This window comes from Maniola jurtina, chromosome 11 (genome assembly GCF_905333055.1).
Source record: "Maniola jurtina chromosome 11, ilManJurt1.1, whole genome shotgun sequence".
Taxonomy (NCBI): domain Eukaryota; kingdom Metazoa; phylum Arthropoda; class Insecta; order Lepidoptera; family Nymphalidae; genus Maniola; species Maniola jurtina.
In genome coordinates this window covers 8,970,133-8,983,954 of record NC_060039.1, presented here as the reverse complement: position 1 = coordinate 8,983,954, position 13,822 = coordinate 8,970,133, and the positions used below count along the sequence as shown (strand labels likewise).

Here is a 13,822-nt window from a genome sequence, read left to right as displayed (position 1 = left end):
TCTTATGTATGCTAGGAACGGACGTCTTATCTACCTTAGCTTCCGGAGTCAATGTCTTTCTTAATAGTATGAACGCAAGGTGGGCTCTTAGTATGTGCAAACATTTACATCTTATGCCTTTCACAATAAGGCCTATAATTTCACGCAGACACACATGGTATATGTCATGGAGAAAGCCTTTTTACGGTGTAGTAATTTCCTGCCTGCAGTACCTAATATTTATTATTTCTACCATTAAATTCAGTGTTACTTACCGGCATATTCTTCTGTTTGCTAATGGAGACAATGACTTTTTGTAACTATTGGAAAGTAAAAAATGTTATATCCTATACTTACTTATGAAATTACCATGCTATAAAATACTTGCAAACGTTCAAATTGCTTACCGTAATGATATCTAACCTATAAAAAAAATTTAAAAAAATTGACTGAAACAAAGTGAATACTTACTAAACCTATAACATGTACATTGTACATTCTATTTTTATGTGCAATAAAGAGTTTAAATAAACAAACGATCAATTTTTAGGGTTTCAGGGTTCTGTATCTCAAAAGTGAAAACGGAACCGTTATGGGATCACTTTGCTGTCTCTATCTTTATGTCTTTATGTCTGTCTGTCGTGTATGTCAAGAAAACCTATAGGCTACTTAACGTTGACCTAGAATCATGAAATTTATCTTATAGTGCAAGTAAAGGAAAAATCCAAAAACCGTGAATTTTGTGGTTACATAACAAAAAAAATCTGAATAATTAGTATTTTCATTTTTTAAAGTAAGATAACTATACCAAGTGGGGTATCATATAAAAGGGCTTTGCATGCTTATTCTAATACAGATTTTTATTTATTTTTATGCATAATAGTTTTTGATTTCTCGTGCCAATTTCGGATAAAATACCCGAGTACGGAACCCTTGTTGCGCAAGTCTGTCTCGCACTTGGCCGATTTTTTTTTAATAGGTATTTGAACCTACACCGGTCATTGCTAGTAGTGTTCAGCAAATTACGAGAAAATCTCACTATAGTAAGTTTAATCAACTAACTGATCCTCCTTATTATCATCGAAAATCGAAATATCATGTAATTGAATGATTTCAATAAGAAAAGAGTAATTAATGTAAGTCATTGGAGTGACGTAGGTATTAGTTACTAGTAACTTGATATATTAATACACATTTCATCAGTTTTATAATCGCCTTGTTTATTTACTCTCCCATTTTTACCTCTAAAACTCTTATTTTTTCAACATAAAGTATTCACATACATTATCTTACATCAAATAACATTTACCGTGCATTACATTAGTAAAATGTAATACAATAATGTGTTTCACTACACATCATTATATTACTTTAGAGGGATTTCTTTGGATATTTTGCTCTCGTAGTCATATTGAGACTTTAAATTTTATGAGTAATTAGTTAGTTATGTAACATCTATTCAGAATTTCAACATTCAGGATAAATTACATTCAGAATAACATTAATCATTTGGCGATCTTATATAATACCATTCCATATCACGTTATAACTTACTGTTACTTCTTTCAACTAATCAGTCGTGGATCCTACATATCAGGACCCAATGTAACTTTCCACTAATTAATAATAATTATTATTATTATAAGTACACATAAATAAATTATTATATTATAATACAAAATCTATTACACGATATTTTACGACGTACAGGTATTTTATTTACACTATTCACATTTAGAGATAGTAACATTCATCATCATCCTATACATCAGTAGCACAGCCATCTTGGAAGCCGTCGTCAGATGGCCTCGTGATTGTAAGGACTCGTTTGAGAGCCGATACTGGCGGAAGCACTGGCGGAGCACGCTGCCACACTCGCAGTGTGCGTGCTCCACCCACTGGTAGCCCATAATCCACTGGGTATGGGGCGTCCACTGGACCAGCGTTAGCAGTGGAAATCGCATGTGATCGTGGAAATGTCCGGCTCATATATCCCAACTCTTCCTGCGATCCACTTACACTACTATTTTCTATTATTGGTGTTCGATCATTGTAATAGGCAGGTATCGCTGAACTGATCGCTCGAGCCAAATTATTAGCTTGATTCATCTTTATTTGATCCCAAAGACCAGATGGGTACAAAGAGTCGGAGGTCTCTCGAGCATATTCCCCACTTCCTGGACGATTGACGCTTTCTGGTCTTGTATCGTTAATGAGATCAGGGTCGATTCCTCCGGATACAGTCGGAGAAACTACGACTGGTCCTCCCGTTGTGACCAAGCTTCCCCGACCCTCGTAGTGATTTGTCGTGTAAGGTATGTCACTTGTCCTCGGTGGTTTTAAAACTGGGTTACATTTGGCATCGTCGTAGTTTGGAGAGTCTTGTCTATTAGCCAAAACAGCTACATGCGGTCTATCAGTGACTGTTGGGTGAACCTCATTTCCCGAAACGACTCTATCTAAAGTGTTTGGAGTTTTACTTTCACATGCAGGTGCTGGCCGAAATCTCACAAAAGTTATTAGTAAACCAAGCGAGATTACAATTATAACCAAAAACAAAGCCGCTCCGAGACTTGCTATTTGAGCGCTTCCTAAAGACGCCATTCCAGCAGCCATTTGAGTGACGTGAACGGTAAAGTTAGCTTCCACATTCCCTCCTTTATTTTCAGCAACACAGTAAAACTCAGTTGAATCAGATTCTTGTGTGTTGGTAAGAATAAGTGTTGATTTCTTTTTAACTTCACCTGCTTCTAAAATATATATTTTTTGGTGTGAATTAAAACTGGTTCCATTTTGTAACAAACGCCCGTTCCAGTACCAGTTGATATTTGCACTCGGCATGGCCTCTGTTCTACATACAATGGTTGCATTTTCACCTACAGTTGCCTCCACATGTCTGCTTACAGGTAAAATTTCTGGCTTACAGGCGAACTCTTCAAGAGACAACTCCGAAAACGGCTTATTTGCTAAACGACTTGGTGACGCACAACTAGGCGTAGAAAATAATTTATGTTTCGACAGCCACATTTTTAGATCGCGAAGCCGGCAGTCACAGATCCAAGGATTATCAGACAAATCAATAACTCTTAGTTTTTCAACTTTCTCCAAGGAAGTCAAAGGAAGATCTCGCAAATTATTACCGTTCAATTTCAGAGATTCTAATGAGTGTAAATTCCTAAACACATCTGCTGCTATATCTCTAATATCACATCCTGATAAATCGAGCTTAACTACGCTTCCTAGATTGCTGAGAGCGTCTGAATGTAACTTTAAAATTGGATTGCTGGCCAGCGTAAGATCTCTAAGAAAAGGAGCATCCTTGAAGCTGTTCGAAGGTATTTGAGTGAGTAAATTGTGAGAGAGGTCCAGCTCAACTAAATTGGTTAAGCCCTTAAATGCATGGTCGTTTATTTGACCTATATTACAACTACGTAAATACACTCGTTGAAGGTTCACAAGTCCAGTCCTCGCAAAAGCTTCCTGAGGAAGAATTTGTAAATTATTTCCTGAAAGATCGAGTACTTGCGTAGCAGGATCTACCGGTTCAGGCACAGTAATAAGGGCCCGATCCACACACTCTACAGTCTGTTTTCCACCCTTCCACTTGCACACACACACTGCAGGACAAGATCCAGGGGGAGCAATCCCAGCCGTAATTGTTTTTGATACCATCATAGTCACTACCACCATTAGCCACTTCATTTTGCTATTTTTGCAGTTTTAAAACCAATTTCACGACAACATTTGGCAAAAAAAATATATTGTCACTATTCACATTAACTGTCCAAGTTTTACTGTCTATACGTACATATTTTTTTGTATACAGTGATACCGTATCACATCACTACTCGAGAAAGTTGGTGAACGACACATGACGGCACAGCGCCGACTCGCGACGGCTGTAAGTCAACTGAGAGGGAGGGATCGTCTGAGTGAAAATCGCTCGACGCATGCGCTCCGACTGCTCCCCGCGCCCCTCTCTGCGGCTATCCTCGGCCACCGAGTTGAGTAGCTCCACTCGACGTGTTGAAAGAATTCCTAAAGTGTAATTTTCTACCTGGCTGTGACCGCGGCCGGCAGTTCCCGCTCGCCAGCCCGTCACGTTCATTCATAAATACCTGAGCCAGTGTGGCAGTGGGAGCGATATTTTCAATACAGCCTGAGATATAACAATGGCATGCTCGCCCGCCTCCAACACGCAAGCCGCTTCGATTGTTGTACCCACCATACCGTTTTTTATATCACGTCGAAACAGTCACATCTCAGGCAGGTACCTTTAAGGCAAATTAACAATGAAAAATTGCAGTCATCGACAGGTACCTGTAAGAAAGTAAGGCACAGGATGTGTGACAAAGAATACCAAAGAAACGGTCTTCATTCATGGTTTCTTTAAACATTTTTCACCGTAATTTCTTCTTTTAAGATTTGTAACAATTATACCTGCTAACAACCAAAATAGATTATTTTACTTGTATTATTTTACTATTACATTCATTGGGTATTTACAATATGCTGGTAGGCTCTTGGTTCATTCATTACAATCAGCAGTGATCTACACTTAATTTAACTTGACTAAGGACTTCGTGTTCCAATTTGGCTTAGCTCTACGATACGAGTACATTAGCAATACGTACATAATGGGAAACCTATAATAAAAGACATTTCTGGTAAGTTTCTCCGGAGCAAGGAGAAAACGAAAAGACTGGTCCTCCGAAGTCGGTCACCCACCCAGTATCCGATTTGAGTTAACGTTGCTTTACAATCGCAATCGATTGATATGCGTTAGCTCAAGTCGACCACATGCCCCTCATACATATAGGGGATACCTTCTTAGAAAAAAATACACACCTACACAGTACTTATATGTAGATGATCGATTCGAAGAATCCATCTGCAAAACATGGCGCCTATTATCATAATGAGGTAGCGAAACATGCAGAAAAAGTGACATATGGCAGCACGCGGCTGGCACACGTCCTCGCCGTGCGTCAGCTGCCTGCACGCGCACCTGGAGCCAGCTCGCGTCCACCGCCTGACACCCACATGCCACGATGATACGGCTTCCAGTCATAAACACACATTTTGAAGGTTCCGTATATCCAGAGAAAAATAGGAACCACTATACTTCACTTCGTTGTCTGTTTGGCTGTCAAGGGAATCAAAGCCTATAGGACCTTGACCTAGAATCATAAAAGACAGGTAGCAATGTCTTATAGCACAAGTTTTGTAAAAAATTCAAATCCGACAAATATACGCCTATGAGCTAGAGACCCGTCACACATGGACAGACGGACAGACAGAAAAGTGATATAAATATGGATCTGTTTTATACTTGGAGTACAGAACCCCAAAAAGTGATAATTAATGTAGATTAGTACGATGGTATAGGACCCTTCATGTGCGCACTTGACCGGTTTTTTTTTTAATTAATAGCACCCTTAAATACCTATTAAGATATTTTTTACTCTTGACCGGCTTAGCTTAATTGCGATCTCATTATAACGGCTTACGGCAGGCAAAGATGCAGTCTAAAATAATTATACACGATAACATTTTTGTCTAGGTAAATTAAGTCTATATAAATATGAAGTAATAAACAGAAATCGCATGCATAAAATATCGGAAACCTGAAAATTGCCATAAACTAAAAAAATCCAAATTTTAATTAGATTTTCACTATTTTACTAATTCGTCTTATTTTCTTGTTTCATGGCAACCCTGACTATAAAGACGTGTGAAAATGAATAAAATAGTAGTTTTAAATAGGAACTTGATTGGTCGGAATCAATTCATGCATTCCAATCTTACACTTTCCATAGCAATTCTATGCTAAAAAATTGAAATGAGTTCTTCGAACGCGGCCCGAAAAATAGGAGCCAATTGTCTTTGTTTCAAAATGGTTTCAATCTACTCAAGTAGACTTATATTGCTTATGTGTTATGTTTTATTTTAGAATAAATATTTTTGATGTCATTTAAAAAAATCTTTTTATAATTGTCGATGACAAGGTGTCCTAAATATAAATATTTTGCAATGGTTTTAAACTTTCGTACTCCCTGGCAGACACTAAGGGTGTCTGGCAGGCACCCTTAAAGTTTCCGCAACTCTTAAATTGTCTGGCAATTCATGACGAGATTTTTAATACTATTCCGAAGAAAATGTTAAAAAATTATACTTTGACGTAAAAAATCACACCTTTTTTTACCTGTTATCTCCCCAAGCTGTGTCCCAAAGGCACCATGAGCCAAACAGCATAGTAGCTCTTCTTCGTCGATCGTTCTTCTCTGAGTTGAGTAGATATAAATTAACGAAGGTCTGAATAGAAATAGAATCCTATTAAAATATAATTTGAAGTACAAACAAAACATTGTTAAAGCTCTACAAGAAAAACTAACACATGCGTTTGTTTTTATATCACAAACATAAAACAGTTGGACGATCTCAAAACTGTTTTTCTGAACGAAGCGATAACATCCATTGATGAAAACGGAAGCAAAAGTATAAACTGAACCATTTATCATTGTTATTCAAACTGATCTTTCACATCTAGATGATTCCGTGATATAGAAATTTATGCATTATATAGGTATTCTTTGCTGAATATTATTTTATCAATGAAAATATTGCTTATATAACATTATTGAAAGGTTTCTCCTTTTATCACTAAAATCAACAAAATAACTGTAGACATTGAATGAACTTTGAACTTTCAATGATGCATGAAACTTTAGTAATATTATGTCCACGACATTTTTCGTTGATAAAAAAGTGAATGAATGAATGAATGAATATACTTTTATTGTACACCACAAAATTAGTACAGAAAAACACATACAAAGCTCAACAAAATATAGGTACAATTTGGCGGCCTTATCGCTACCTAGCGATCTCTTCCAGGCAACCAAAATGGTCCAAAGGATATAGCTATAGATATTAGAGGTAGGTGGTGTAAGTATACATTTATATATAATATTAGAATAAATAAATATATAAATATACAAATAAATAAATAAATACATAAAAACATGTTAAAATTTAAATAATGTACTACTATAAATAATAAATCCTCATAGTAACTATTATTAAGACTAGTAAAGTATGTTCCAATAAATCCGATAATGCTAAAGTGATAGTGACAAATAGTGATCTTTCACCAGCCTCTTAAAGATATTGATGGACTTAGCCTCCCTGATTACGAGAGGCAAGGCATTCCACAATTTAATAGATTGAACTGTGAAGGATTTATTGAAAAAGGAAGAAGAAGAAGTGAATATAAAACTGGTTTTAATTGACCACCACGTTTTAGGGTTCCGTAGGTACTCAAATGATAAAAAGTAACTCATGGTCAATTGTCATGCCATAAGTATGACTTCGTCCCGTCTGTCTGTCCCTCATAGTTGCATATTTCAGTAACTACTTGAAAAAAATAATTTTAAGTACTTAATGCCCTATTGCCCAACATAAACTATTGCAACTGCAAATTTTTATTTTCTTTGCCAATGCTGAAAATAATTGTGAGTCGAAATTACAAAGGGGTGTTTCAATGGTCAAGCGGAGTACCTAAAGAACTTCATTTTCACATTCTAAAAGATATTTTTAGTTATTTTTAAGCTTCATAGTCTTTGATTTATCATGAGGTCAGATAATGTCAGCCAAGCTATAAACTTTTACAAACATTCAACCGGAACCAAAGTCCGGAACCATCGATCGGTGCGCGAGTCTGATTCGCACTTGTCAGGTTTTTTATGCTGCATTCGGAGAGATTAAATGGCGTCGAAAAGTCAAGTAAATTTATATTCGCACATTTTTATCCCAAGCATTTAAACGAGGCAACAATTAACACATGAGTGCAGGCGGGAGAAGAGGAGATGTCCCAATTTAATCGTTATGAACTAGTTCCGGTGTTTAACTTCACGATGAATTTTATAACAAGTTTGAATTCAGTTTTAACAAGGCATCTTAATAATCTTAATCATTATGTCCTGACTTTAAGTACCTACCTACATAATAATATAAAAATTTTGTATAATTGTGACAAAATATAGGTAATTATTGCAACTTTAATTGTTTCGGCTTCATCAGTAGAACCTTTGTTACCGGTAATAACATCTAACTAGGTATGATAGCTTTTCACAGCCCATCCATTTGACCCATTTTGACGTTTGGTACAGATTACAGTGATAACTTGCATCCCGGGGACGGACATAGACTAACTGTTTATCCCAGAAAATCAAGGAATTTTAAGGGTCCATCCCTTGCATGGGCTACTGTTATCCCGGAAAATGAAAATAGGTATATCTACCAACAGAATTTAAAAATAACGTAAAAATCCTTCGGGCATTATCTAGTAAGTACTTAAGTATCTCAACGTGTTGAGTTATAGCTAGCCTCAGTTTAGTTTAGGTAATACATATACCTAACAAAATAATGTTTCGATTCAATTTAAGATCTTTTTTAATAATCCACAAAATTTCACCGTGAATTCCGTAATATGTAGGTATACTTAATTGATGGGAACTCATCATAAAAACGGACACAAACGTTATTCATTTGATTAATGATGATGATAAAGTACTTGTTTAAGTAAGTACATTAAAACTTAATTTGTCTCCTAGCGAAAGTTGTCAGTCATTAGAGCTATTTCGAGTTTACGAGACCGACTGAATATCGTTGAATTATTAAACGTTTCCCCTCCGAATTGCTATCATCGGATTCCTATCACAAGGCACCGTTAGGGAATTTACTTGATCTATACTTATAATAAAACTGTAGGTAACTGGACTATTGACGTACTTACAGGACGCATTATTATCGATATAGAGCCTAAAACACCTAGAGTATAGAATATATATACTTACCTACTTATAGTTTTTAACATTGATTTTGAAAGAGCTAAGGTTTTTAAAAATAAAATTATCTGTCAGTCTATCTATGCACGCTTCACGCTGAAACTACTGAACGGACTTAACAGGGCTCTCTCCGTCACTCGTTTCATATGCCAAGTTCTGTTTAAGAGGGGTCTCTCCGTCACTCGCTTCATACAAGCGTAGTTCCAATTTCATTTGAATATTAACAGGGCTCTCACCGTCACTCGTTTCCACTCGTTTCATTCAATCGTAGTTCCAATTTCATTTGAATATTAAGCAACCAAAGTCCATGAAATTTTGCAGACATATTCTAGAAACTAATATCTGTGTCTGTGGTGTTTTAGATTTTTCTAAAAATATGTAGTTTTAAAATTACAGGGGCTCAAAGATTTGTATGAAAATTTTTAAGACTGCGTAACTTTGAAACCGAATATTTTAACAAAAATCTGGAAAACCACAGACATAGATATTAGTTTCTAGAATATGTCTGCAAAATTTCATGGACTTTGGTTGCTTAGTATTCAAATGAAATTGGAACTACGATTGTATGAAACGAGTGGAAACGAGTGACGGAGAGAGCCCTCTTAAGCAACCAAAGTCCATGAAATTTTGCAGACATATTCTAGAAACTAATATCTGTGTCTGTGGTGTTTTAGATTTTTCTAAAATATGTAGTTTTAAAATTACAGGGGCTCAAAGATTTGTACTTATGTAAATTTTTAAGACCGCGCAACTTTGAAACCGAATATTTTAACAGAAATCTGGAAGATGACAGACATAGATATTAGTTTCTCGAATATGTCTGCAAAATTTCATGGACTTTGGTTGCTTAATATTCAAATGAAATTGGAACTACGCTTGTATGAAGCGAGTGACGGAGAGACCCCTCTTAAACAGAACTTGACATACTTAGTACTTACTAAATATACCTAACTAATATTCCGGATCAACATACCTATTACATATAGTATAGTTTGTACAAATACGGTCAATAGTACAGTCAGATAGGTAGGTAGGTAGGTAGGTGGGCACAAATTGATAATAGCGGTTCTGCTTTTTCATACGTGCACATGCACTTAAAATTATTAAAACATCATAAAGCAAAGTAAATGCAGTCCAACATCATGCTGATTCATCTGTCGCTTCCTATCGGGCGTAATCGAAAACGGTCTCTGGACATTCTCTTTAAATAAAACCGGCCAAGTGCGAGTCGGACTCGCGCACCGAGGATTCCGTACTAGGGTATTTTTTCGACATTTTGCACGATAAATCAAAAACAATTATGCATAAAAATAAATAAAAATCGGTTTTAGAATGTGCAGGTAAAGCCCTTTCATATGATACCCCACTTGGTATACCTAATTATCTTACTTTGATTTAAACACATTTTAATTATTTTTAAATGTCGTTACCACAAATTCGCGGTTTTCAGGTTTATTCCTGTACTTGTGCTATGAGACCTACCTACTCATGATTCTAGGTCAACAGGAAGTACCCGATAGGTTTTCTTGACAGACACGACGGACAAACGATGGACGGACAGACAGACAGAAACACAGACAACAAAGTGATCCTATTAGGGTTCCGTTTTTCCTTTTGAGGTACGGAACCCTAAAAATGCACCGTTATGTTCATTTCCTGTACTAAAAATCTACTTCCAATGTAATAATACTCGAAAGTAAGTAAGTATACCCTCCTTGAAATGACCATTCGTGTTCAATGAATATAAATCACATACATCCTTCCACATTTTAAATTCATACGTAATGAAGACTGAATTTATCGACCGTAATAAATTACCCGGACTCGAACCCGCCCAAATTAATTTCTTTGTTTTTAACGACGAGAGACCGCGATAGGGATCTTCCGATAGCCCAAGAACGCAGCCATAAAAGCTTAATAATGACTGCTGGACGCTTAAACCGCTAAAGTTAGAACATAGGAAATGTTTAAATCTGCTATATTTATTACATGGATATCGCGATAAATTTTAACATAATAACTACCAATAGTTTACTAAAAATAGGTATTCATACTCCTACATGAACTCATACTAATTATAATGTGTGTGACAACTTTGTGATGACAACAAAGTGATCCTATAAGGGTTCCGTTTTTCCTTTTGAGGTACGGACCCCTAAAAATTAAAGTGTCCCCACGGAATTTTCAAAAACTTATATCCACGTGGACGAAGCCGCAGACATCCGTTAGTAGACGATAATTTATGAAGACCTACTTGATTAATTAGGCTTATCATCTGCTGCGACACTGGAGAAGATTATATCATACATTTTCATAGAACGGATATTCCACTTAATGAATGAGTTAGCCACTATTAATGTCGCCACCCAAAATACGATCCGAGTGACGCATTAAAAGATTTGTAAGCCCCATTGACACATTAATTAGGCCATGTGGTCATAGAATATTATAAGACTTCGGAATTATTTCTTCAAAATATACTAGTGATATTACTAGATGATGCTTGCGACTTCATCCGCGTGGATTTAGGTTCTCAAAAGTCCCGTGTTAGCTCTTTGATTTTCCGGGATATAAAGTAGCCTATGTCGCCCTCTAGGCCTTTATAACTATAACCTAAAATCTAAAAAGTACTAACTAGCTCTTTTTCTTAAATAAATGATATTTTTAATCGTACATCGAATAAACACTCTCTGCTCTTACGCCTATTGCGAGTCATACGGTTCGTTTGTTTCATGTTATAAATGTCAGTTAGAAGAAGCTTTTTTCCATATTTTTTCTATCACGTTATAACTTATAACCTCCCACAGAAAATATAGTACATATGTATATTGTATATACATTCAAAATAACTGTGACAAGTTTAGGCACATTGTGATTATTTGTAAATCAAACATGACCTCCTTTCTTACATTGTATGTATCATGTTTAGTGTAGGTATCACTTTAGCAACCTAAACTAATGTGTCATCATCTGAATGTTGAATGTAACTCTTGCGCAATATCTACAGCTACTAATGTGTATTGTAAATAATATACCTATACCAATATAGATTCTAATCTATTCGGTTTCTATTTCTACCAAGGATATGATAAAAGCTCTTATTTCTAATTACAGATTGAAAATGATCCTGAAATCTATCATTCCTTTTTTTTAATCAATATATTTTTACCTAAGCGTAGGGTAGGTATGCCATTGTAAATTATAATCATTCTTGAGGCCTAAATTCCATCTGCAGTAATGTCGAGTGCGTACGTCGTTAAATACTTACATGATATTGCTTTTCTGCACCACGAGATACTACAATGCTAACAACTGCATATGAAAACTGAAAAGTACCTGAATTGAAAAGAATGTATGTATATTTATGTACTTATACTTTATTGCACCATAAAGCATAAATATCAGGTAACAAAAAAAACTACATAAGTATAATAATAAAATAATATAAGTAGATACCTAGTAGGTACGTGCGACCACTGGCGTACGCAACCGATAGAAGCGACGGAGAAATTCAGGCTTTATTGATTGTAAAAGTAAAGTAACTACAATCGCCTCGTCTGAAAACTGAAATTAAATAACTGGAATTACAATCAACGCAAGTAAATACATATTATGTTTAGTTTATCTAAAAAATGTAATCTCATCATAACACACGTACAATGGAAATAGCGCTGATTCGAAGAAAATGTTAAGTAGAAGAAAATATTGCTATGTATTGAAGAAAAAATCTTTTTTATAAATAAAATATCACTCCACAGCTTTAAATTAAAAATAAGTCATAAGACTTCTCGAAAAGAAAGCACAGACTACTTAAAACATTTTATAACAAAAGCGCGAACGAGGAAAAATTACAATTATAAAAGTTATACTTACTTACAATTATTTTTACCAGAATCTCCAGAATGTAAAGGCTAGTGCTCCAGGTAACTGTATTGTACAAATGTCAGATCTGAATAGTGACTGAAACTCAAAAGGAGATCATTCTAGCTCCATACATTTTTGGGCCTTTTCTGAAAGTGCCGGCCAACGAAAAAAAATGGCACGGATCGTTAGAACTAGCCATTTGGAGTAATAGTTAATATGGCAGAAAAGTTGTAGGATTGCTCTGAACCAAGTTATACAAGGTCGAAGATTCGTCATTTTCATACATTTTATTGATTTCTAAAAGTGCTGGGAAACATAAAATAATGTAAGATATTGCTAGAACTAATGATTTGAAGCAATTGTCATTATGGCCCGAAGGCTGTGGGGCCATTATATGTCGTGTTATACAAGTTATACAAAAAATGAATATACTTTGTATGATTAATTGTAACCGATTTTATGATTTTGTTACTGTTCCGATGTTTTATACGAATTTGAATACACGTACAATTACTTTGACTCCCGCGAAGTGCTGGATCAGCTGCAATGTGGACAAAATTCGTTTATACATACCTGGATTGTATGCGGCCTTGTAATACTAGGTGATCTCATCCAGCCATCTCCCAAACTTCTGCCACTGGGAATTGGGATATCTCCGGCGAGCTCTGTGATGAATGCACCATTTGGTTATACGTACTGTTCACCATAGTAAGTACGGGCTTGCTTCAGTCGATAGCTGCCCAAAGCAACCTGCGTCGATTCTTCTGTGAATCTAGGAAAGTCATTGAACGGAGGATGTTGGCTTCCATAGCCTGGAAATGAGCTCTCCTTCTATTATAATTACATATTGTTTGTGATAACAAGTTCTGCTGAACTGTTTTGCTCATTGACCGTTCATGGATTACGTCAAGAAAATCACGTGCATGCACGTTGTTGTCTATCAGAACATGATAGCCGTTCAGCAATGCTGACAAAATTCTGAAATAATCGATCATGTTACTTAATATCCGGTTACAAATCCTGAATAACCCTGAGTAAACAAAAATCTCTTCCAAAGCGGTCGTTAATCATTTACATTATCCAGCAGCAAATGGTAAAAAGTCTAGCTTTATTGGCTTGGTCAGTAGTTA

General features: G+C 35.8%; 1 protein-coding gene across 1 annotated transcript; it reads right to left on the bottom strand.

Moving 5' to 3' along the window:
• Positions 1–1,178: 1,178 nt before the first annotated feature.
• Positions 1,179–3,997, bottom strand: LOC123869804 (leucine-rich repeat-containing protein 24). Its single transcript, XM_045912846.1, has one exon. It carries the CDS (start codon positions 3,679–3,681, stop codon positions 1,741–1,743), a length of 1,941 nt encoding a protein of 646 aa, XP_045768802.1. The 5' UTR covers positions 3,682–3,997; the 3' UTR covers positions 1,179–1,740.
• Between the last annotated feature and the right edge of the window lie 9,825 nt (positions 3,998–13,822).

Coding starts and splice junctions, on each gene's coding strand:
- LOC123869804 (XM_045912846.1), bottom strand. CDS start 3,681: ATGAAGTGGCTAATGGTGGTAGTGACTATGATGGTATCAAAAACAATT.